Source organism: Rhinopithecus roxellana, chromosome 14, assembly GCF_007565055.1.
Source record: "Rhinopithecus roxellana isolate Shanxi Qingling chromosome 14, ASM756505v1, whole genome shotgun sequence".
Lineage (NCBI taxonomy): Eukaryota > Metazoa > Chordata > Mammalia > Primates > Cercopithecidae > Rhinopithecus > Rhinopithecus roxellana.
The window spans coordinates 86,686,946-86,714,087 of NC_044562.1; the positions used below are offsets into that span (position 1 = coordinate 86,686,946).

At 40.3% G+C, this 27,142-nt stretch overlaps 1 protein-coding gene across 3 annotated transcripts in view; it reads right to left on the reverse strand.

Annotated features, from left to right (window-relative positions):
- The window catches only part of FTCDNL1 (formiminotransferase cyclodeaminase N-terminal like), a 92,537-nt gene extending 75,152 nt beyond the window's left edge, over positions 1-17,385 (reverse strand). For 2 of the 3 annotated variants that reach the window (XM_030916647.1, XM_030916645.1), the window contains exons 1-3: positions 16,948-17,385; positions 15,079-15,200; positions 12,305-12,400 (exon numbers count right to left, since the gene is read on the reverse strand). In XM_030916647.1, the coding sequence (XP_030772507.1) occupies positions 12,305-12,400; positions 15,079-15,193 (211 nt within the window). In that variant the 5' untranslated portion in view covers positions 15,194-15,200; positions 16,948-17,385. Of the gene's footprint in view, positions 1-10,582; positions 10,736-12,304; positions 12,401-15,078; positions 15,201-16,947 lie in introns of all 3 variants that reach the window. The other variant, XM_030916646.1, reaches the window with a different exon arrangement.
- Between the last annotated feature and the right edge of the window lie 9,757 nt (positions 17,386-27,142).

The following is a 27,142-nucleotide window of genomic DNA, read 5'->3' on the forward strand; positions in this document are numbered from 1 at the left end:
ATACACCCTTCTCAACCTCTTTCAACTATGTTTTGGAGAAAAATGCTTCCCACCCATTACTGATGTTTTCTTCCTCATGGAGAGAGCTCTGCTCATCTTGCTGTCTGTTCCCCTGAATTGCTGAATTGTGTTCTCTAAAAGTACATATGTTGAAGTCCTGGCTCCCAGTACCTCAGAATATGACCTTATTCTGGAATGGGGTCATTGCAGATGTAATGAGTTAAGATGAGGTCATACTACAGTAGTTGGGTCCCTAATCCAATATGACTGGGGTCCTCATAAAAAAGGGAAATTGGGACACAGACAATACACAGACAGAATGCCACATGACCATGAAGAAGGTCAAGTGCAAGCCAAGATGGGACAGGTTCTCCCTCACATCCCTCAGAAGGAACCAGCCCTGCTGCCACCCTGATCGCGGACTTCTAGCCTCCAGGATTGTGAGACAATAAATCTCCATGGTTTAAGCCACCTAGACTGTGGTACTTTGTTACTGCAGCCCTAGTAAACTAAAACACCAGCCTCCCTCCCTCCTAACTTTCATTCTCTGATGGGGAGTTTGGGAGAGAAACTGGATGTGCACAGACCCACCCTGCCTCCCTCTTCCTTCTTAGGAACTGGTTGTCAGCAGGAAACACACATTCCAGGCTACTCCTCCTCACCACAAAGCTGTCTAGCCTCAGGCTTTGGCTGCCCGGTACTGCCTGTGACTGGCTGGGTTAGTCTAATTCTCTAGTGGGGCAGGCCCAGCTGCCAATACTAGTTTTATCAGTAATAAAGTTACTGCAGCATTGCCATTTCTCACCTGCCTTTCTCTTCTGTGGGACTGGTTCCAAATGTGGGAAAGGAAGACGTGTACTATTTGTCATGCTCTCCTCCTAAACCCACCCCAATACTCTTATTTCCCTGGCGGGAGGGAGTGAAGTGACTTTCTTTCTCTACTCTTTCTAATTTCATTGCTATGCTATAAACCAAAGCCTCTGGTTTTGATTGTCAAAAATTCTGGCTGTGTGGTGGCTCAGGCCTATAATCCCAGAGCTTTAGGAAGCCAAGGCAGGAGGATCACTTGAGGCCAGGAGTTCCAGACCAGCCTGGGCAACATAGCAAGACCCTGTCTCTACAAAAAAAAATTTAAAGATTAGCTGGACATGGTGATACATGCCTGTAGTCCTAGCTATTCAGGAGTCTGAAGCAGGAGAATCGCTTGAGCCCAGGAGGTCAAGGCTGCGGTGAGCTAGGATTGCGCCACTGCACTCCAGCCTGGGCAACAGGCAAGCTCTTGTCTCTAAAATAAATAAATAAATAAATAAATAAATAAATAGAACATGAAAACTGTTACTTCTGCACTGTCACTATAACAATCCTATAATCCCCTCAAGGTAGGTAACTCAGACAATCCCACACAGGCTATGGGGAAAAGAAAAGCACAACAATTAATATCTCAAAATATTATCTTACTACATATTTTAGGTAATTAAAATTGGAGAATGAATTATTCAACTTATGTAATTTTAATAGTCACATAACGATAATTAATTAATTATGCTATAATTATTGTAATATCATAGTACCACAGCCATACATTGTTGTCATTATTATTGCAGGCTGTGAGTCTCCTGAGAAGCACACTCTTACTCTACCAATAGAGAACAGGTGGATGGGCTGGTGGGTGCATGACGGTGTGGAGAGACTTGCACTTAATCTACAAGCCCATCAACGTCACTAACATCATTATATCATTGCTTCAGAGTTTTCTAATCCTAGTGGCCTTGACACTGGAAGCCACTATAAAAACTAAGAAGGAAAGATAAAAGGAAAAGGGATTCAGGAAAAACATCTCCACAGTAATGGGGCCTGGGCTTAAAAATACCAGAGCCTAGTATTCAGTCACCAGTAATAAACCCCTACTAGATCCACAATCTCTAAAACACCATCAGCAATCATATAAAATACCAATATCTGAGTGTTGTAGATATCTACTGACAATCAGAAAACCTAAAACCTCTCCACTTTGAGGCCCCCCAGGGCTCCCTTTGTTAGTAAGGGGAATGTTTGATGTCTCCCACAATGACTCCTGGTTTAACACTGAGTGTCCTAAGAGATCTTTTACCTAGGTGAAGTGGTTGGCTGGGGAGGGGGCTCCTAATTTTTAACTGTAAATCTCACCTGTGGCTTCTAGATTGGGCAACAATTACAAGAAGTATATAGTCAGGCAGCATGGATTTCATGTACCCCACCTATTTGTTCCAATTAGGAGATTCTTATAAGACATTTATTCTTGTTGATATTTCTTTTTCTGTTTGTTTGTTTGTTTTGTGTTTGAGACAGGGTCTCGCTCTGCTGCCCAGGCTGGAGTACAAGTAGTACATCATGGCTTACTGCAACCTCAGACTCCTGGACTCAAGATATCTCCCATCTCAGCTTCCCAAGTAACTAAGACTACAGCACACACTACCATACCCAGCTAATGTTTTTTATTTTTATTCTTTGTAGAGACGAGGTCTCCCTATGTTGCCCAGGCTGGTCTTGAACTCCTGGGCTCAAGCAATCCTCCTGCTTTGACCTCCCAAAGTGCTGGGATTATAGGCATGAGCCACCACTCCCAGCCACTTGTCAATATTTCAATAAACCCTATTGCTTTTATATCAAGAGTGAGATGGTGGCCAGCTGTGGTGGGCAGATCCCTTGAGCCCAGGAGTTTGAAACCAGCCTAGGCAACACAGGGAGACCCCATCCTACAAAAAATACAAAAATTAACCAGGCATGGTGGTACATGCCTGTAGTCCCAGCTATTTGGGAGGCTGATGTGGCAGGATCACTTGAGTCTGGAAGGTCAAGGCTACAGTGAGCCCCAGTCGTGCCACTGCACTCAGCCTGGGCAACAGAGCAAACCCTGTTTCAAAAAGAAAATAAAAAAAGGAGGAGTGATACAGGGAAGGAGTAAAAGTCAATACCAGGGTATGTTATGAAGCTGTGAGCAACTGGGACTCAATCCTGCTGAGATGGGCCTCAGAATTGTCCATCTCAGGGACAAAAGAGGCAAGCATTTATCTGCCAGCTCTGGTCCCCAACAGATCAAGTGTTGCCTGATGGGGTTAACTTGCTTGCTCACTCACACTGCAGGTTGTAGCAGCGCCACAGTAAGAGAAAAGAGTGCAGCTTTTTCAAGTATGGCTGGGTTCATCCACAACTGCTGGTCATGGAAGATTAAGTTTGTTTATCCCAGTTCTCCCATTTGGCCTTTCCTTCTTCATTAGTACCTCTGTTTTACAGTGGTTGGTAGACTCCTCTTGCATTTATTCAGCCTGAGGCAATATGCATTTATGAGCAACCTGGTAACTCTCCTTCATAGTTAAAAGGTACTAAAGTCACTGGAAATCAATCTTAATATTTTAAGTACTTTCCCAATGCACAATCCCTTGTTTTCTCAGATTTTTCTATTGTGGCAGTATTACTGTAATTCTCCAACTAAATGCTATGCCCTAAATACGTTGACACACATTTGTAAAATCGACTATTGTTTTTATGTTATGGCAATGAGGGTAGTGTTGATGGTGGTAAGAACTTTATCAGAACCCAGCATCTAAACTGACTGATCTCAACCAAATCCAACACTGTTTTATGAGACAATCTCCATAGCAACTGAAGAATCAGAGTAGAAATTCTTAAAGTGAAAAGTTGTTCCTGATTTGCCAGATCAGCCCATGTTTTGACAATCTGTAGTAAGGTAATCAAAGGGTCTCAAGACTACCATGCGAGTGTTGACGCTGTGTGAATGTGTCATGGCACACACCCTCCAAGTCATAAGAATAATTGAAAAAAAAATCTACAAGGCTGATCATTCTGATCAAAGTCCTTAATGTTTTATATATTTTTTAAAAATCAAAAAAATAAGAATCAATCATGCCCAAGCTATTTCTTTATTCATGTAACTTACAAGGCTAGCATTTATCTTTCCAGTTCTCTAAATAATGACCTTAGTTGATATGGCATTGTACAAATATTCATTTGATCAATGACATGAAACAAAAAGCAAGTTTCCATATCATTTATAAAATCCATTAACTAGGGTCTAGACTCTTAAAGCTGAATATTATGAGCCTACATGTTAGGTAAGCCTATTTTCACTGTCAAGGCATTGGGAGAATTTGCCTAAGAACCTTCGGCGCTGACCCTTCCCCTCTATCATCACTCAATCCTTCTCATGAAAGTTTGTGTGTAAACAGAAACTTTTACATGTTACAGAGACACTGGGTCCAGCATGTGAAAACACGGAGTGAGGAAGACATAGAACACATATCAGAAGCATCAAGGTCCACAGTATCCTGTGGAAATTGTCTATAGAAACTTGATAGAAGTCCAGAAAATCAGACTAAATATCTTCAACACTGAGTAGAAGTCAGACAAAAGAAGAATGCTCCTGAAAATTTACCAATGATTCCAAGTGAGGTGAATGCATTGTTCCTGAAAGATCCAAGATGATTTAAAATCGCCAAGAGAAGTAGGAACTTCCAGGAAAACACGAAAATGTGGATGCATATGTTTACTTTCATTTCTTCCAAAAACCCCAAGGAAAAAAATGGTGAAGAAATTTTTTTCCCAAGCATCAACTCAAACAAACAGAAATAAAGAGAAGGCAATTGCAGTGGAAGCTGCAGAGAAAACATGTGAGGGGGAGGTGATTCGGCAGACCCAAGGCAGCAAGTGGAGCAGGAGAGAAGCGCCTGATGCATCCCACAGACACCTGATAGTGGGCAGAACTGGCAGCCCCACTTTGGGAGGGAAGGCAAAGGGGAAGCTCAAAACCGGAAGATGGGTGGGAAGTCAGCTTCAGCAGCGGTCAAAGCCCATCCCTGATCCACACAGGCACCTGCCCTGCCACACCCTGGCAGAATATGCAAGAGGTAAAACACAAGGTGTCTGGGCTGGGGAATATGGACACAGCTGAGGGCTGGGGTGAGTAACAAAAAGAGAGGAATTAAAAGAACGTTTATACTGACAATCTAAACGTTGAGATTTTTTCAGCCCTTTTGTGCAACTTAGCTTCTAAAACACTGGCAGTGGTGTCTCCGCTCCAGGCTGGACACTGGAAGATCCTTCTCTGGGGAACATGAACAGCTCAAGAGGAAAGACAAAAAAAATACCGAAGTATGAGTTCCGCAAAGAAACGACTCAGCCATGTCAGCCTACAGCTGACAAACCCCATGTCCATACTCAGAATGTCCATTCAGCCTTCTAGTATCCACTCAGAATAAACAGCCAACCAGGCATCATCAAACATCTTAGGAAAGCCTTTAAAAAACAAAACAAAACAAAATTAAAAAAAAAAAAAAAACAGAAAAAGCAACAGGGTGAAGGGGGTAAGGTGAGGGGAGACTATGCAGGAAGAAGAAACCACAATGATCCATTAATGATATGTTCATGAAAAAAACCAGGATGCTCTCTTGAAAAGTAAAATAAAAGGAACATTTACAGAGTAAATGAAAGCACTTGGAAATTAACATGGAAGCCATAAAAAACTTATGGAAGGCTAGGATAGAAAGTAGAGGAAATTTGCCAGAAAGTGTTATAAAAGTAGAGTGATGGAAAATAAGAAAGAAAGTAAATGTAGAGGACCAGTAAAAGAGTTCTAATCTCCAAATAATGAGGCTTTTAGAAAGAACTGAGAAAATGGAAGAAATCATCAATGGAATAATTTAAAAGAATTGTCCAGCACTGATGGACAAGAGTTTCAAAGAATAAAAGGACTCACCAAGTATCCAGCATAATGGATGGAAACAAACCCATACAAAAGCACTTGAGAGTAATTTCAGAACACTGAGAACCAAGCAAAGACCTCACAAGCCTCCAGAGAGAAATGAAAGGTCACATACAAAAAATAAGGAGTCATAATGGTTTCAGAAGTCTCAATAGCAATGTGGAAACAAGAACTCAATGACACAACATCTTTAAATTAAAGTTATTTCTAACCTGGAATTCTATAGCAAGACAAACTAACAATTCAGTGTGAAGGTAGAATAATGGCACTTTCTGACATGCAAAGGGTCAACAATGTACTTCATTTTTTTTTTCCAGAATGCTACTAAAGGATGTGTTCCACCAAAATGACACCTTAAACTAAGAAAGTAAAAAAAGAGAAAGAGAAGACATGGGATTCAGGTTGAGGACCAGGGCGTCCAACATGGAGAAAGATGAAAGTCATGATGATGGCTGAGGGAGATCCTATGAAGACAGTTATCCTCAGCACACTGAGGGCAGCTAGTCCTAACTGGAACAGGTTGGAGAAGTCTAGAAGATACTTCTTTAAGAAGATGGAATTGATAGAACCCTCAATGAATGCATGAAGTGTTCTATCTGGATGGATGGAGAGATGTAACTATTGACAGTGAATTTGGAGCTAAGCCAGTGGTAAGTATATAAAACACTAAGCAAACAAATTATCAAAAAGATAATGATCAACTCCAGCAAAAATACAAAGTTATGCAGAAAAGGTCAAACAATAATAATGTTCTAAATGATTCATTGTGAACAATGTTTACATAGTTATACATATGTTTACATAGTTATAATAATGTAACCACTAACTATTGACCCGAATTTTGATATAAATATATTGAGAGTTTGGAAGTTTGGGATGTGTGAGTGGGGTGTGTGTGAGTGGGGTGTGTGTGTGTGTGTGTGTGTGTGTGTGTGTGTGTGTGTTAGAGATGAGAGGTGGGGTAAGAGGAAGCTAAATTTTCATCTTCCACAGTGAGAAGTCAATAGATAATGCCTAAAACTGAAAGACCAAGACATACCAGTGTAAGTGTGATACTTCGATATCTAGAGTTAAAACAAGGTAAAAAAGTGGAAAGTACTTGGCTGGCTCTGAGGAGAAGGAAATTGAAGGGTGTGTATGGTGGGAGGTAAAAGGGGTTAGATAGGTACTTAGAATTTTTTGAATAAACCCTGTGCAGTATGTGATTTTTAGCTACATGCCTGTATCATTTTGATAAAAACAGAAAGAAAGAGAGGGAAGGAAGGAAGAAAAAAGAAAGAGAGAGAAGGAGGAAAGGAAAAAATTTTAGAGAACTGACTAGGGGCAGTGGCTCATGCCTGTAATCCCAGCACTTTAAGAGGCTGAGGTGGGAGGATCGCTTGAGCCCAGGAATTCAAGACCCACCTGTGCAACATGACAAGACCCTGTTTCTATGAAAAATACAAAAATGAGCCAGGTGTGGTGGCATGCACCTGTGATCACAGCTACTCAGGAGGCTGAGGTGGGAGGATTGCTTGAACCAGAGAGGCAGAGGTTGTAATGAGCCGGGATCATGCCACTACACTCCAGCCTGGCCAACACAGCGAGATCCTGTCTTAAAAAAAAAAAATTTAGAGACCTAATAGTGATAAAAACGAGACAGAGCCTAATAGATCAATTGTGAGTTTTTACAGAAAATGAAAACCAGCCGGGCACAGTGGCTCACACCTGAAATCCCAGCTACCAGGGAGGCTGAGACAGGAGAATCGCTTGAACACAGGAGGCGGGGGTTGCAGTGAGCCAAGATCATGTACTGCACTCCAGCCTGGGTGATACAGTGAGACTCCATCTCAGTAAATAAATAAATACATACATACATACCAATGTCCAAAATATTGGGAAGAAAACCTATAAGCTTTAAATAAACATAGACTAGATCTACATCTCACCTGAGCTCTAAACTGTATAATCAACCATCCTCTCAATATATTTGTATCAAAATTTGGGTGAATAGTTAGTGGTTACATTATTATACCTATGTAAACATTGTTCACAATGAATCACTTAGAACATTATTATTATTTTACCTCTGCCAACCTTTTACATGCTGTCAAATGACAGCATGTAAAAAATGTATTCATTTCCCCCAAACCTCCTTTCTTCTGTCATTTTAAGTTATAACACTATCACACCACTGCTCTGTCCCTCACCAGCAAGATCCCATGGAATCTGTCCATTCTCTATTCCCTTAGGCCAATATCATCCTTCTAAACTGGTCAGCCTGCTTCCTGTCCATTCTCTATCATGCAGGCAGAGTGCTCTTTCTAAGAACTGAAAGCCAATCATATAATTTTCTTGCTTAAAACACTTCAGTGGTTACCACTGCCTTAGCACAAGATCTGAACCCTTCAACCAGACATCTAAAACTTCATAATCTAGCCAAGTGCAGTGGCTCATGCCTGTAATCCCAGCACTTCGGGAGGCAGAGGCCGGCAGACTGCCTGAGGTCAGGAGTTTGAGACCAGCCTGGCCAACAAGGAAAAACCCCATTTCTACTAAAAATACAAAAAAAAAAAAAAATTAGCTGGGTATGGCAGTGCACACCTGTAGTCCCAGCTACTCAGGAGGCTGAGGCACGAGAATCACTTGAGTCTGGGAGGCGGAGGTTGCAGTGAGCCGAGATTGCACCACTGCACTCCAGCCTGGGTGACAGAGTGAGACTCCATCTCAAAAAATTAAAAAAATTAAAACTTCATAATTTGGCCTCTGATTACCTCTTGAGTCTCATTTCATAACATTCCCAGGAATGTCTTTCCCATCCCACCCCACCTCTACATTCCATGCAGCCAAACTGAAGTCCTTTGCAGGTGCTCGAGTTCAGGCTGCCCTCACCTCTGGGCCTCTGCATCACTGTTCCTTTTATTCTAAAAGTCCTCAAACTAAAATGATATGCAAAAGTATATGTGAGTGTATGCCTCTATGTATATATACACAATGCAAATGCATAAAAACTTGCAAAAATTGTTGACAGTTATTTATAAATCCTCTGAATACCAACTTTGGACCCACCTTAAGAACCTCTTCCTGAAGATAAAAGCAAACTTACAGCTGATATTAAAAAGTTGTGAAATATGTTATTCAGCATTTTTGCATACAAAGTATACATAAATTGCACATATCAGTATCAACTCTTTTATGTCACTGGGATGCTATTTATTGCCCTTAGTCCAGAGAAAGTTAGCTGATTATTATGTTAAAGCTGGTTTCTCTGGGAAAGCCTTATTCTAGGGAAAAACATCCTTTCACTGTTCTGAGAACAGCCGGATCCTAGAATGTGAATACTTCTGCCTCATAAGAATGCCTGAGCATGCTGTTACAAAAAAAAAAAAAAAAACTTAAAAAAATTTGGATGATATTAAATGAACAGCTGTGTAGAAAAGGGAATGTAAAAATAAAAACTGCATGTTGGAGCATCAAAATAGTAACCATGTACAGTATAGGACTGTTTTTAATCAGATGAAGATTAAAGCTATTACATTTCAAATCAAATGTTATAAATTAGTTCAAGAATGCAGCTGAGCTCTCATTTAATTAGAAATGTCCATGTTTAAATCATGAGGTACAGTAGCTGCCAATGAAGCAAAGGGCAAGGGAAGGGAGAAATCCTGTGTCCAGACTCACTGAGTCTTAACTGTCTCCTACACAGGACAAACATCTGGGGTGGACCAGTTCCGATGTAATGAAGAACTTCATGTACTAGCTAATTTGAGATTTAATGTAATTGTCCATAATTGTTTTGAAAACAATTAAAATCATTATTCTGGTCTGGACAATTCTGAACTCTTCATTTTTGTGTGGAACACATTTCCCCCGCCCCATGCTGAATTTTAACTCTTTCTTGGATAAAACGTAAAGCAAGTCTGGGGCCAAGATTTCCCTCGGAAGTAACCCTTCAACTGTCAGGTCACATTAAAATGCAGCGTAAGTAGTGAGGTACTCCTTTGGAAGCACGTCTCATTTCCTATTTCTGGTGCTTGATGTAGCTCAACTAAAGTCCAAATCTACATCCCAAATGTTAGACAATTCACCATTAATTAAAAATGAGACAACATCATAGAGGGATTTCTGAGGTCATACAGAAAAGAATGCAATTATCCTAAGGCGGATTTTTCCCCGAAGATTATAAGCCTCTGCATCTTGTAATTAACCGTGGTACAGTTAGACAGTCCAGGCAAAAGTTCTTTCTTTTCTCCCAATTTGCCTAATTCAAAAACACCTCAAGTGGCATAGCTCAAATTTTCCAAATTAACCTTACCCCTGGGGCTGAAATCATTCAAGTGACAGTTCAGCTCTAAAGAAAATCTTAGTGAGAGTTGTGCACAGGGAAAAAAGGAAAAAAAAAAAAAAAGGCAGAGGAAAACGGGGTAAGAGTTAACATTTAAGTAGATTTTCAACCTCATCATTACCCCTGCTCAAGAAAATAGGACACAGATAGGCAAAACACACTATCGTTCTGCCCTGAAGAGCCTAAAGGACTTACTAGAAACCACTATTGCTTCCTCATGATCCATTGTGAATTTGTAAGGGATAAAATTATTGGGTTTTTTTTTTTTGTTTTTTTGTTTTTGTTTTTTTTTGCCATATCCCACAACATTTAGTGTTCCATAATGTCATGGCATAGGAAGTGGAGGGGTATGTCACAAACACACAGTGTATTGTGGACACAGTTCTTCAAGGTCAACTTTTCGCAGGGGGTTGAGGAGTGATTCGATTCTCAGAAGCTATTTCAGTTTGCAAAAATGGTTTCCAATAAGAAAGAACATATAACCCCAAACTTTCTCTTACTTCTGGCCACCACTCCACACTCTTCCACTGTGACTCCAGAGAGAGGGTAAATCGGAATCAGGTCCACTGCTCCCAGGCAAGGGTGGATTCCCTCTTGAACTTCCATATCGATAGCCTGGAAGGCCTCTAGGCAGGCAGCCAGAACAGAACTGCCTAAAAATGCAAAATTGTGGAAAACAATCATTAAGCTTTCAACTGCATCTAAAGAAAAAGCTATGATTTTGTTGCTCCACTAGTTGCTTTTCTTTTGTAATCTGTATAGAAGACTTCTTTTTTGTCCAAAATAACGAAAAACACAAAATCCAACCTCTCCCCTCACCCCACCTCCCAACAGTCATAAAACTTCATATTTCTTCCAGCTTTTTCCTCCCCAAAGTGGGAGAATTATACAAGATTTATTGGTCTTATACTATTTGATTTTTTTTATAATTAGTTACTTTAAATTTTTTCAACTTTCTACAATTAATCTAATCAAACTCCTTATTTTCAGAATGCTTTATGAGTAATTATACTAAAATAGATACACAAACATAATTTTTTTATTTTTTATTTTTTAGAGACTGAGTCTTGCTATGTTGCCCAGGTTGGTCTCAAATTCCTGGCATCAGGCAATCCTCTCACCTTGGCCTCCCAAAGTGCAGAAACTATAGGCACGAGCCACTGTGCCCAACCACATAAATTCTTTTTCACATACATTTTTTAAAGCATACTTATTTTCGTTTTGCTCTTATCCACTAATTATATTTTCATTGAATTATTATAGCTAAATGCACATTATAGACACCTAAGAGTTTTATGATATTATTCTGAGTTTTTATTAGTAATACAGTACGACCATTTTAGCAACAGAGGAAAAAGCAGATTTTTATCCTGTATTAAGATTAACATTCAACATAATCTGTCCAGGCCGGGCTCGGTGGCTCACTCCTACAATTCCAGCACTTTGGGAGGCTGAGGCAGGCAAATCACTTGAGGTCAGGAGTTTGAGACCAGCCTGGTCAACATGGCAAATCCCCATCTCTACTGAAAACAATACAAAAATTAGCCAGGCATGGTGGTGTGCGCCTGTAATTCCAGCTACACAGGAGGCTGAAGCACAAGAATTGCTTGAACCCGGGAGGCAGAGGTTGCAGTGAGTCGAAATCGGGCCACTGCACTCCAGTCTGGGTGATGGAGTGAGACTCTTGTCTTGAAAAAAAGAAAAAGAAAAAAGATAATCTGTCCTATGCTTGCTGAAGTTATCAGTAAACTCTTTACTAAACCTTACAATGTCCCTGTGAGACATGTCAACTCATGGCCCAACTCCAGATCTCAAGCTCCCAACCCAGAATGCACTGCTTAGCATGTTTCATTCCATGCCAGCTTAGCAGTGAAATGAAAGCTGACTTCAACACTATTACTTCATGGGCTAAAACCTGAAGATGTCTTTTCTTAACCACAAAGGATATGTGATCATCTTCAGCAAAAAGAAAAAGAAAAAAAAAAGTTATGAAATCTTGGACCCCAAAGTTCACTGTAACAAAGAGGAAATGGAGGATGTTTGAGATTTACATGTTCAGAAAAATGACTAACTGTAGTTTTGTGGTAGACTCTTTACTTAACAGAGGGGAGTATTCAGATTTACACAGGAAATCAATGATTAGAGAATGTTCAGGTCTACCCGAAGGCCTACCCTTCACCAAAATAAAGACAAATATGTGAAGAAAGCAACTGAAATCTTACCCAACTTATCAACAGAAGCTGCTATTGTAATGACTGATCTATTGTAGTCTTGATCAGAAAATATATTGAGCACTGACACTTGAGGATGTTTCTTTCCTGTAAAGAAAACAAGACAGGAGTGCAAGAATTTTTTTTTTCTGTGATAAAACCTTAATAGTTTATTTCTTCTGGTATAATTAAATTTAGCTTAGTTGAAAAATTCTGGGATGTGACTTTTGGAAGTGACATTGAATAAACATGAAATTCATGAGAGGCAATGTCCACTTTTCTTACAGCATCTTATTGTATAACCAGATGGCTCAGCCCAGACACAAGCTTTTGATGTCTATAATAGACCCTCTTTTGGACTTGCTACTGAATTTGCCAAAATTCCCTTAACTCAGTCTAAGATGGTAGCCCCTTTCTACAATAGCCAAATCATATCGCTGTAAATCCTGTTCTGTATCAATCTCATCACCTAGGCCTTGTCGATATTTCCTTCCCAAATCCAGAAACTAAACTGTTTGGGTCAAGATCTAACATCTGGTGAAACTAGAATAGACCAATTAGTGGCCAGAGCAGAGGTTTTTGAGATGCATGCACCTGTCCATTAGAAACTGTTCTGAGTCCACCATCTCCTTTTCGGAGGCCACCAACAGCCTTCAGATGTTAACAACTTCCAGCTTTTGGTGGTTTGTGACTCTCTTGAATATGTGTAACCTGGAGGAGAAAGCTGCCATTCCCTTGTGTGGCAGCCATACATAGCCCTAGAGTTATTTTTGAAGTTTACAAGCATGGTCCAGGCTCCTTAAAAGTACCCCTTATGCCTACAAAAGCAAATTCAAAGTGAAGGACAAAAGTTTTCAGGCGGTAATTAAACCTTTGGTTATGTTATTATACCTTGTCTCCCTGTCCCCTGGCAGCTTAACAATTAATCTTTTCAGAGGAAAGGAAAAACAAGTTACACCCAGGAACTACAGAGCTTACAACAGCCCTACACTATTAATTTTAATAACGTGAGAAGATAAACATATGTCACTCACTCATGGCCAAATGAGCATCTATAGAGTCCTGCCCTGGTGTAGGTCTAAAATTTATAACTCAGATTCCTTTACCTAAGACCTTTCTAGGCCATTTAAATGTGCTCACATTGCTTAATTAGAAAAAAAAAATAGTTTATATAGTTTTATTCCACTCACTTAAAAAAATGCCTTTAAAATATTTGTTAAAAAAAAAAGGTTCATTTTCTTAACTAGTGCTACCTTCCTTGCATTCTGAAAACTATAAAAGATGAAGTAAGAACAAGATCATGCAACCTCCTATTTTATGTAGTTTTTCAACATACTCTAACTCCTGGAAGAAAAGAGATATGATTCAATTTTTTTTCATCCTAAATCTTCTCCTGAAAAGCTTTTATTCTCAGTTTCATATGATTCAATTGAATCAAATGCTGAAAGAATAAAATACTACTCTCTCCTGCAATTTCTTAAGCATGCATATAGAAAAAAAAATTACTGCTGGCAAGAGGAGCTGTCAGTGTGAATCTCAGCAGAAGTAAATTGTTTGGTATTTGTAATGGAGTATAATAGCTATAATTCCATTTGAGCTGCTGCCACTAATAAGCTGATAAAAACTGTGAGTTGAGACCCAGGCATCCATCAGTGTGTGTCTTCCACAAATGTCTCTGCACATTTACTTAATCACAGAGACACGCAACCCAATCCCATTAGGTGTACTGTTTCTGACAATGAAGAGCCCGAGCTGGCTCTTTCCACAAAAAGCATGCAAAATCACAGCTGCATACCAACTCCAAAGGAGTTTTCCTATCAGTAATTATCAGGAATTTTCATAGACATTTCTGGCTCCTGCAAAGTTGCAAGACAGTAACTTAAATATGCTCACAGTTAAGACAGGTTGGGGGAAAACACTTCTTTCATATGAAAAGCAGTAACCACATTAAAAATGACAATCGGAAATTAAAATTTACTGTCTGAAACGCTTTAGGGCTGGTTTCACTTGTTGCCAAAAAGTTACTGATTTAATAATAAGCATTCTATTTAAACGACTGTATACACTGTTGTGTGTGTTAGTGTGTGTGTGAAAGTAAAGACAAATAATATCTAACCATGTGTCATTACAGGAACATTTTAAGAAGCGTGAAAAAAGAGCAGTATCTTTCATAGTAATACTGGCCAAGGGAATAAGGAGGCATGAGTTCCAGTCTTCTGTCACCAAATTGCTGAGTGATCTTACGCACATCATTTAAACGCACTTGCCTAACAGTCTCTATACAGAGAAAAGAGGGTAGAAATAATAATACTGTAATGATTGCATGAGCTTTGCTGGCAGGAGTGCTTTGAAAAGTAGTTGGTATTTGGCAAGTTTATTTTTCATTTAACCTGCTCAATAAAAAGCATAAGGTACGATTATGCTCATTCTATTAATTATCAAATAAATGACCCATGAGGGAAACATTATACTTTTATGTAAATACATCCTCCCCAGGAGCCTGTCAATATCCTGAACAACACGCATCCCAGAGACTCACACGCAAATGTTAAGAGCTGCGCTGCTGAGCGTATGCAGACATTTAGAAAAGAACGTATGTGCACATCTGAGTAACTGAGCTATCTCAGTATCCTGGAGTTGTGCAGAGCTGCAACAGCTCAAGAACAAGGAGGAAAATTCAAGAAGAAAGAAAGGAAAGTGTTCTGTAGATACAGTGTACACAGTACAAAAATTACTATGTTATCAAAACGCTACAACATTCAGCTTCAATTGTCTGCTTTTCCTACCATTTTTGTCAAGAAGAGCTGCTTTTGCTATGTTCTCAACAATGTATTTTCTTCTGGCTTCTGAAATGTTTAGTAAACAGGCAGCCAAACGGAGCCCCACTCTGGAAGAAGACATGATTTTTCTGGAATAGAAGAAAAATTTTTATGTGTCTCTAGAGTTGATTCATATTTTCATGTTTTAACTATAAAAAAATCATAACTTTTTGGAAATGAAGCAGTCATAAGATGAGCACTTTACTATTTCATTCCTAGAAAAATTCTAAAGCATAAAATCCCCAGATTGACTAAAATAAGAAACTATGTGTACACGGTCACATACATATGAACCTTGTAACGACACTGGAAAATACCTGGCAGGGTCCTCAGTATGAATTCCATCATGTATGTGAAAGTTTTTCATTAAAGTATGTTATCCCATTTTAAGCATAGTTTTCCTTAGCCTTATCCCTGTTTTCAAGGTCTGTACTATTTTACAAATAGGTATGATTTTTTTGTTGTTGTTAAACTAGACTTACTGGGGAAATGCAGAAAAAGGAAACGAGGAAGATTATTTAATATGTGGATTCTTATAAATTCTTGTGGCAAGAATGAAAAAGTATCTACAGGCCACGCCATGGACATTATACAAATAAATAAGGAAGCCATTTGGATGGTTTACATGACAATTGTCTAAGTTCCTCTTTGTTCCACCAAAGTTTCTAAATCAGTTTAAAGTCTTTTTACAAAATTCTGTAACTTGAAAGATGACACATATTCTGATATATATTACTCAATAATATCAAAAATGTGATTTTTGTTGAAAATAGATTAATTACACAGGTTTTGGAGGTTGCTTTCTTTCTAGTACTCTAGAATAGCATTTTTGACTCATTTTTCCATACCTCAAATGATATTCACGATCTAAAGGAATTAAAACATCTTAAAATAATAAGAAAATAATTTCCCTCTTTAAGTTCAGGACCTCATAACGTTGGTCTCTTTTAAATATCATAACTAAAAATGGATGAGGCCCTCATGAATTCATTCAACAAATGTTTGATGAGGGTCGTTTTCTGACAGGTAATGTTCCCTGCGTGAGGGATATCAACCACAGTTGTCTAACTCTGAGACACGCTTTAAACTTTAGAGTTTAAGCTAAAAGTGCTCTGGTGTAAATAATGGTGCTCTCCCTGAATAAATCCGCTGGCTTGTTCGCCAGGATCATTCGTTGGCCTAATCATCTTAACTTAGGCGAGAGAGCTCAGGCTTCGTAGCTAGCTCAGGTTTGCAGGCAGGTTTTCATATCATGTTCATCGTCTCATCACTGAAAATTCATAAAAAGTCTGTCATTAGGTTTTTCTAGATATTAATAACATTGTTGTAATAAATCAGCCCAGACCTCTCGTTTCTATGTAAACAAAAAATTGCTTTACACAAGGGGTGTGGGCGTCTTCTGGTTTTCATTTGTTTTCAGTGTGTTTATGCAGCTTAATTGTCTCATCAGGCACTTTCCCAACATAATTATGCTTTTTAACAAATGGTGTTTATGGCAACCCCTAACAGTGCAAAAGAAAGGATTAGTTTCATCCTCTCATACCACATTTTGATTCCCTGTGGCCAGCTAAATCACACAAAGATGGTGTTAGAAAAATTCACCTTCACAGCGAAGCTGAAATGAGCAGCAGTACCAGGCTCAGAAAGTGACCCAAACGCAAGCCCCCCAAAAACACTCTGTGTTTGGGACAGGGAGATCCTAGTCCTCCTAGCCCATCCCTTCAATTACCATTGGATGACCTCTGGTGATAGATCAAACACGCGACCGTCCCCCGCCCCCGCGCCTCCCCAACCCCAGAGAACCTAGCCCAGCAAGTGCAAAGTGCAGCAGTTCACCTGCCCCCTGCGCACGCACCCCACCGGCACTTGGACGCCGCAAGGAGGCTCGCCAGGCTGCTGCAACGCGTGCTGGGGCCAGAACCCCGCTGCTGGGAATCCCTGCGCGGTGCCGCCTGGGTTCCTGGGTGGAGTGTCCCAGGACCACGTGCGCTGAAAGGGAACCCGAAGTGACTCCCGGCCTCCACACAGGTCTCGCGGGACGCAGCAGCGGCGAGGGCGCGGGATTGTGGCGCCCGGGAGCGAGGGGCGGCCGGTGGCCGCGCTTCCCCGGCCGAGCTCTCGAACTAGCGGCCGCGCCTCCCGCTCCGCAGTATTTGGAAGGGGAGCGGACCTGCGCGCACCGAAGGGCAGTGGGGCAACGCGGCTGCCTAGCCCGAGTCGCCGCAGCGCGTGGCCCGCGCGCAGCCTCCGCCGCCGACTCCGCCTCCCGGGCGCCCGGAGCGCGCCCCACCCCAGCCGCACACCGCCGGGGCTGGCTCTGCCTCTCCCTCCCTGACCTGGCACCACGTGCCTGGCGTCCCTGAACGCTTCAGTTTCTTCTCAGTGTTGCCTCTTCGTCTGCTCTTCTGTATCGCCAAACCCTCTGCAATTCTCTAGTCAATTAATGACTTTAAAGGGGCATTGGAATCTAATGATCAGGTCTTTGCCTATTGATCATGCACCAGCAGGGGGCTCTTCTCTGGTTTCCTTGCAAGGGACACACGCACTCACACACACCCTTCTGGTAAATCCCCTCCTGAAGGATTAGTGTCCTCCGTGACTGTGAACTGGACCCACCCCAGGACAAAAGCAGTCCTTGTGCATACCCATTTAGTCAAAGTTACAACGAATATGAAACAGGCTTCCGCATTTCCTTTTTTTCTAGGCCACTCAACCTTGAAAACACATTTCGCTTCCAAAAAATCAGGACCTGCTTTTTTTTTTTTTTCGTGTAGCAAGGATTAAATGTCACCATTTTGATCCAATTTTGTTCCTGTAGTGAAATAATCACTAAATAACTACTTTGACGGAATAAATTAATTTTTAAATCTATTTTTTATTTTCTAATTATAATTTTTAAACACAGATTTGAGGAAATTAACATTTATGTGGACATTTGGTTTCTAGCCTAATGTGGCATAAAAATAAGTAACATAATGAGTGTTAAAAAAAATCAGGTTCATGATGCTTCTCACATCATCATCATTGTACTTAGATGTCACAACAGTATTATGTGCGATTATGTCAGATCCAGCCTTCTCCATCTCGGAGTGTTGGCAGGTAGGAGGGTTGTTGGCAAGAGGAGGGGTGTTAACCTCAGGATCCTGGATCCATTCCAAGGCTGGTAATTACATTCTGCCAGCCAAAATTCATCCCATAATTTTAATTGGATAAATCCTTTCTGGCCTAAGCTACTGCTATGCCTGTCAAACTGTTGCCACATTTCACCCCAGAGGTGTCTGTGTTTTAGTTGCAAGAATCAGTCCCTTTGAGGTTGGCTTATCTGTTTAAATCCTCAAAATGCACTGGGATCCTATGGAATTAAATATATATTTAGGTTTTTTTCCTACTAAATCTGCATAAAAATGCATAAAGTAGATACATATCCGTGTTATTACCTAAAGACCAAGACCTATCTAATGTCAGCATTCACTAGATAATTTTGAGAGCTTTTTAACCAGACCAATATTCCTAACTTTCTTCATCCCTTTTGAGAGCTTTTTTGGCCTCTAGCTTTAGCTTCCGTTTTCCAAAAAAAGTACTGTGGTGTCAAATGTTCCTTCCATGGTAGGGCAAAGAACCAGAATCCCCTGTATTTCACCTTTCCAAACAATCGGATGATGATACTACTTGCTAAATGAGACGGTGTAATAATATTACATCTAGTCTTATATTCCTCCAGAGAAAACAGTATGACACCTAGGGGCTTCATGGTTCTAGCTGTAGAAACTGCCAGAAGGAAAGCTTTTTCCCCCATGGCTCCTAATCCTCTCTCTCTCTCCCCGTGAGACTGTTCCTTACAGAGCTACAGGCTATGGGGACATTAAGTAAGATAACATTTCTGAAAGCATCCCTTTCTCCACTCTACTCGCTTCAAACACAAATGGAGAGAAGGCAGGGCCCCAGTGTTCTTTGTCGGGGGCAGCATCTGGCGCCTGCCTGAGGACGGTAAGTATGTATTTTTGGAAAATACAAGGAGACACATACCAACCTGTCTCATGAGAAGTTTAGCGATACTATTGAAAGTATTATTTTGTTCTCTTCAAGAATGGAAAGTTACCATCAGTTACTTTAGGTGTACCGCATGTAATCCTGCCCATTTTGCTACATAAAAGAGCTTTATGTGACATTTGTGTGTGCATCTCAAGTCTCTCATTTTTATTTAACTTAGCATTCGTTGGAGGGAGTCTTCCTACTTTTTGAATAAATGTATTATTCTGACTCCTTGATTCTTCTGCTAAATTCACCTTGTGGGCATTAGTTCTTTTGTTCCTGTCCAGAAAGATATAAACGCTGGAATAGAGACAAACTGAAACTCCCACCGGTCAGTTCTATCTACAACTGCTGTTCTGTAACACTCCCATTGGCTTCCTGTCAGACAAAGAGGACACTTTTCTTTACCCTTTGTTTTCATTTTTGCAAGCAGGGAGAACTTAGCTCTTGTAGAAGACTTTCCTGAGCCATCTGAGCTGAAGAGGGTAAAAGGGAGAGGCTGTGCTTGCTGTGGCCTCACGGATCTACCTGAGCCCACAGCCCAGGTACTGGTTGAGCAGGGCCAGGACAAGGGTGAGGTCAATGAGGCATTCACCTTGGGCACAAATGTAAGTAGGTGCCAAAAAACTCAGGGATGCAACATTTTTAAAAATAAAAATTAATGCAGAAAAGAAATGTGGTGAACAAAGTATCAAAATCTTAAGTAAAGACAGGATCGGACCCTGCACTTGCCTCTCGACTCAGCCTCACTGACCTCACCCTGATCCTGGCCCTGGGATTGTTCCCTTGCGCCAACCTGTTTCTGATTGTAGGCCTGAGAGGAAACCGTGCCACTCTGCCCTGCCTGCATCCTCTCTTCTGGCCCCCGACATGGGCAACAAAACCAACAATGTCAAGGGTAGAAATTTCCAGGCCAGTGGAGACATATAATTCATACTCTGTTCAAGAGTTTCTAGACTTCCATAGATAGAAGACATCCAATTTATTTCAAAAGAAGGCAAACCAGGCGCAGTGGCTCACATCTGTAATCCCAGCACTTTAAGGAGGCCGAGGCAGGCAGATCAGTTGAGGTCAGGAGTTTGAGACAAGCCTGGCCACCATGGTGAAACCCTGTCTCTACTAAAAATACAAAACTTGGCCAGGTGTGGTGGTGCATGCGTGTGATTCCAGCTACTCAGGAGGCTGAGGCACGAGAATCACTTGAACCTGGGAGGCGGAGGTTGCAGTGAGCCAAGATCGAGCCACTGCACTCCAGCCTGGGGGACAGAGCAAGACTCTGTCTCAAAAAAAAAAAAAAAAAAAAAGAAAGAAAGAAGGTGGCAAAACCTTATTGGAACAAGGAAAAGAATCCACTCTACTTACCTAATACATTTCAGAGTATGAAAATTAGGTTTCCTGTTGTGCTGTGGAATTTTGAAATGTTTTTAAAGGACATCCTAATTAATACTATCTATATTCTGTTGGTTTTTTTTTTCTTTTTTTGGTGTAGCATTTGTTTGTGTTTAGGAAACCATGAGTAGAGAATTATCCTTAGAAAGACAGAAGTCTAATTCTTATTGCAATTTTTTTCTTTGCACTATGTCAGACTTCATTCTATTTTCTTCCCTCATGGAACACAAAAAAAATTTATTTCTTCTTTTGTATAAATGTAGTCTGATAAATAAGAGATTTTTAAAAGTGACCTTAGTTGTCACTGTAGGACAGTAGTGTTTTTAATTACTTGTATATTTTAAATTGTTTTATCATGTGATATTATGAAATATGTGTTCTACTAGTCATTCTTTTAAAATAGCAAATAGGTTTCACTGCTACCATTATTAGTTTGGAGTGACAGAAGCTGTGCTATTAATTTAAGTGAAGAAAAGGAGCTTGATGTCCAGAAAAAAGTGACAACAACTAACAGAAACACCTCCACTCCCCACACACCTGTGTATTAATTACATAAAATGATCACTAGCCATTTTTGTCTGGAGGAAGGAGGGGTGCAGGGAACCATAGAATTTTGAAAATTAACAATTTATTTTTCACCTTAATATTTTTGAAATCACTTTCCCTTTACACAGTATGGATTGGGTTCTTTCTCCTTAGTCTGCCAATGTCTCTTTCAAGAAAGACCAACAGGCTAAAATGTAAGCATAGTTATTAGCTTAAAATGGAATCACTTGCTATGCATTCACAGCTGGAATATCTCATGTAACTAGCCAAAAGTTAAAAGCCTATGATCCACCTGCCCCTTAATTCATTATTTGCTTTTTTATACCTTCCATGTGGTCATTCAGTTGTGCTTTCCTTTATGCCCAGGGACCTGGGCATAATGCAGATGGAATGAAGTGTTTCCAAGAGCCTCTCTCCAATGCTGTTTTTTCATAACTATTAGTTATATTGCAGATGAAAAACAATTCCTAAAATAGACTTTGAATTTCTGCTGAAAATTTGTTTTAACTTTTGGGATGACCTTAAGATTATTTCTAAAGCTACTAAAATTCACAAAATGTATCATTATATTCAAACAATGCTGGGAATGCTTAGACACATTTTCCCCTAAGTAACATGAATTTTTGTTGTTTTATGAAGTTTTGTCTATAAATATTTACTTAAAAATGCCAACCTTTGAATGGTAACTGCCAACATCTTGTGTCAGTCCAGCGGTGGCCAGTCATGCTCTCCACACTTTTGTAGGGCTGTTGTTGTTTAATGTCCCTATGTATATGCAAATGAATGGCAACTCTTACTGACACCAAGAGGGGAAGGTCCTATATGCACAGAAATCAGAGACCCAGAACGAAAGCCTGCGTGTCATGTTTGCCACGTCCTAATTCAGGTGGGTGTTCAGAGGCACCCCTTGTTTTGAAAAGGAGCCCCTTGTGGAGAGAGCCAGTTCTCCTGCTCTTGGGTAGATCTCCAAGCCCTGAGTTTGAGTGTCTCTACAGGACACTCAAACTCAGGTTTTCCTGCTAGTTTGTTTGGTTTTTACTATATAGCTCAGTGTTGGAAGGAATTTAACTTTTTTGAATGTACCATTTCATTACATTTAAATAAAAAATATTTAATTTCTTAGGAAGAAGGGGTAAAGATTAATTTGTTGGTGCTTTTTCTTTTTTAAAAAATTTTATTTTGATGCCTTTTTTTAATCATGGTTTTTTTGTTTTTATTTTTGTTTTGAGACAGACTCTCGCTCTTGCCCAGGACGGAATGCAGTGGCTGACCATGGGTCTCTGCAGCCTCTACTTCCCAGGCTCAGGTGATTCTCCCACCTAGGCCTCCTTAGTAGCTGGGGCTACAAGCAGGTGCCATCACACCTGGCTAATAGCTGGAGCTACAGGCACGTGCTCCCACACCTTGCTAATTTTTGTCTTTTTTGTAGACATGGGGTTTTGCTATGATGCCCAGGCTAGACTTGAACTCCAGAACTCAAGGAGTCGGCCTGCCTCAGCTTCCCAAAGTGCTGTGATTACAGGAATAAGCCACCATGCCCAGCCTGCATGTTTTCTTTATCCTATCCTGTGTGTCTCAGTTATTATTCAACACTTTTAGCTTAAAGGTCAATGCTCATGTCAAAGATTTGAAAGCAAAAATTCCCTGCCCCTACAGGGCAGAAGGGACCTTAGAGATCACCTGGCGTCTCCTCGTAACCCTTTGTTCAAATTCTGCCTCTGCCTGGTGCAGTGCCTTACATCTGTAACCTCAGTGCTTTGGAGAGGCTGAGGCAGGAGGATGGCTTGAGGACAGGAGGTCGAGGTTGCAGTGAGCTGTGATCACACCACTGCACTCCAGCCCGGGAGAGCGAGACCCTGCCTCAAAAAAAATTACACCTCACCTGAAATAAGACAGTAGAGATGAAAGCAGAGTGGCTGATGGAAGCAGGGGGTTGGGGTGGAGAGCTGGGTGTCCCACAGTCCTGCACTTTTCACCCCCCATCTGCCCTTATCTGCTTCTTCCACAGCCTGTGCCTGAAACCTAAGGTCCCTTCAAAACCACAAACTAGTTCAAACACTTTTCTTGGGCTTGAACCCCTTTTTTATAACATCATACAATGTTCTTATCTTTTGAAAATTAACCCTCTCTCTTGAAAAGAGATCTATTATGTGGTCTCAAAATGCAAGCACTGCTGGGGACGGTGACTCACGCCTGTAACCCCAGCACTTTGGAAGGCCAAGGCAGGAGTTCAAGACCAGCCTGGGGAACATATGGAGACCCCCGTCTCTCAAAAAAAAAAAAAAAAAAAAAAAGTCCAAAAATTAGCCAAGCATGGTTGTGCTCACCTGTAGTCCCCAGCTACTCAGGAGGTGAGGTGGGAGGGTAGTTTGAGCCCAGGAGCGAGACCCTGTCTGAAAAAAAAAAAAAAAAAGCAAGTGCTATGGAAAATCCACATTACTTTGTAAATTATTGGATGGGTCTTAATTTCTGCAGAGGAAATAAATATGAATATTCAAATCTGAAATGTTCCATCAAAGACTTGAATTAATACTGGAGGAAATGTGGTATAGAAACCATAACGATCAAGATTTGGGGGAAGGAGGAAGGAGGATTCCAAAAGATGCAATCAAATAGGGCAGGTAATTACAGTTCAAACAACATGCAAGAATGAAAGTGGCTCAGTTACTATATCATTAACCAGTTCTGAAGACTGTAATACAACCCTGCCCTTCCCAATACCTCTGTGAGTTTAAACATCAGTATTTTCATTTTTCTATTTTAAGCAAAAGGATGGATGTGTTCCTTATAGGAGATTTCTGGGTTTTCTGTATTTTAATTAGATATGGGGCCCATTTTTGTTCTCTGCACCCTCATCCTTCTTTTTTTTAACTTATATCTCATGTTACTCCGTTTGATCTATTCTGTGACCTTAAGTTCTGAATGACTACAGAGCTGTCTGCAGCAGTGGCTTCAGCCACTCATATTTTAAAGCCAAATTTATATTATAAATATAAAAACATATAATCAAAAATATGTAATGAAAATACATTTTGTAAATCAGAATCAAATTATATCAAATATTCATTTTATTACTACTGATTTTACTCAAATAAAATCCACACAACTTTTCATATCAGGTTTTCTTTATTTGTTAATGTAAGACACAAAGGACTCTCCACAGTTTTATTTCTATAAAACACTAATACTTTTGAAGAAATTTTTCAAACTATAAAACTTGTTAAACTAGTTGTATCTAATTAGACTGTCTAAAATTTATTGATAAAAGTACAAGAGTAGAGAAGTTGGAGGGAAAAATATTTTTAAAATTTATCCTGGGTGCAAACTCAATTGACGTAGTAATAAACCAACTGGAAGACGGTATTTTTTTTTTTTTTTTTTTTTGAGACAGAGTCTTACTCTGTCACCAGGCTGGAGTGCAGTGGCGTGATCTTGGCTCACTGCAACTTCCACCTCCCTTGTTCAAGTGCTTCTCCTGCCTCAGCCTCCAGAGTTGCTGGGACTACAGGTGCTCACTACCACGCCCAGCAAATTTTTGTATTTTTATTAGAGATGGAGTTTCACCATGTTGGTCAGGATGGTCTCGATCTCTTGACCTCATGATCCGCCTGCCTCAGTCTCCCAAAGTGCTGGGATTACAGGCGTGAGCCACAGTGCCTGGCCTGGAAGACTGTATTCTGCAGAATAACTTGATCTCCTCAAGTATGTCCAGCCTTAAAACAAACACCAGATATGTTAATAGGAATATATATTTTGCTCATTATAATGAAAGTAAATGTCTGTGACAACACAGTTTTTATATATTAAAAAATGTTCTTTATAGATGTGATTTTGTTGAAAGTTGTAATATAAATCTAATAGTATACAGTATATATCTAATGGATTGACTGTCTAATTATAAAACATGGTTTAAAGCTAGAGGAAACCTGACATGTTTCTCACATTAAGAGTATGAAACCCAGGCCTAAAGAGGGTAATTATTACATGTCTCATATCACTCTTCTATTTATTTTTTAATTTTATTTATTTATTTATTTATTTATTTATTTTTGAGACAGAATCTTGCTCTGTTGCCCAGGATGGAGTGCAGTGGAAGACTCTCTGCTCACTGCAGCCTTGCCTCCCTGCAAATGCCGCCTCCCAAGCTCAAGGGAGAGTCATGCCTCAGCCTCCTGAGTAGCTGGGATTATGGACTTGCGCCACCACGCCCAGCTAATTTTTGTATTTTTAGTAGAGATGGGTTTCGCCATGTTGGTCAGGCTGGTCTCAAATTCCTGGCCTCAAGTGATCCACCGTCCTCAGCCTCCCAAAGTGCTGGGATTACAGGCATGAGCCACTGCCCCGATCCTATTTTAAACTTTACATGCCTGGAGGATGAAGTCCAGCGCCCTTCCCAGAGTGGCCCTGCCCAATTTTTTAAGTATTTTCTCCATTCCTTTTCCCAACCCTCCTCATTCTGATTTCATACCCTAACAGTACCTGCTCACCAACAATTTAAACTATTACAAGGCTCTGACTTTGCTTGTGCTTTGCTCAAAATTTCATTCCATGGCCTCACCCACCCACCCAATAAACAACCCCCATCTTTGTGAAGACTTCCTGAATTCTATCCTCTTTCCTAGGATTCATTAAATAATTTCTTTGTTCCCAGATCATCTTACACTTAGAAATGAAACACTGATCACATCATATTATTGTTTATTTCATAAGCACCTCTCTCTCCTGTCAGATTAAATAGAAACAGGATAGTCCTTATCTTTGTATCCTTTTTGTTTTGTTTTTAGATACAGGGTTGCTGCTGCTCAGGATAAAGTACAGTGGTATGATTATGGCTCACTGCAGCCTTGCCCTTCTTGGCTAAGCCAATCCTCCCTCCTCAGCCACCTAAGTAGCTGGGACTACAGTCTTATGCCACCACACCAAGATAATTTTTAAAATTTTGTTAGAGATGCGGTCTCACTGTGTTGCCCAGACTGATCTCAAATTCCTGGCCTCAAGAAATCCTCTTGCCTTGCCTCCCAAGTTCTGCCATTACAGGCATGAGCCATTACAGCCCTTAGTCCAGTCTTGAATCATGGTAGGCACATTGTAAAAATGTGTTGACGAAATGAATTCAAGGACTGATGGTGGATAAGTATATGCGTCAGTGAATGAATGTGAGGACAAATTAATGAATAAACAAACAAACCAACAACAAGGAAGTGAATGAATAGGTCAGTTTCTCAACCTTGGCACTGTTATATTTTGCACAATGTAATTCTTTGTTGTGGGGGGCTGTCCTGTGCACTGTAGGACCCTTAGCAGCATCCCTGGCCTCTACCCACCAGATGCCAGTAGCAGCTCCCTCCATCCCCACCCATGCAGCTGGGAAAGCCAAAAATGTCTCCAGACATTGCCAAAGACGTGCCAAGGGCAAAATTGCCCTTGATTGAGAACCACTGGAAGAGATGGAAAGAAGACTGGTTACAGCAATTCAGGTGGAGAGCAGGGATTGGTCTCCAATCAGTCCAGTACTTTCTTTAATATGATTTAGCCTTGTTGAGATCCAAATTCAATTCTTAATCTTCTCACAAAATATTCTTAAAACACTGTTGAAAACAGAGTCAACAAAAATATGATTTATGAGACAGAATATTTTAAAACAACATTGAGTAAAGGTATACTTCCTTTAATTTAACAAATTTGGTTTACTGTTGCCTTTTTAAAATACTATTTATCTGTAGCTGATATTGTTAAATGATAATTATGTGACCGTGCCTAATAAGTATTTGCTCCTAGAAGTCATATGGTTTGTCAAAATTTTCTAAATGCCACTTTATAGCACCATCTTGTGGATCTCAGAGGAATTCATGGATTTCAGTTTAAAATGTCTAGTGATATCTTCAGAAAAGGATGAAAAGAATAAACTATAAAGAAAGAATAAGTTATGCTTATTGAAATGTTCCACCAAACTCTGAATTAGAGACGTAGTGAAGCTTGACTTCAATTTTTATATTTGGCCAAGATTTACTGTTTGGTTTCAACGATAGCTTCCTCTTTGGCCTTTGGAAAGTCAAATAGCCAC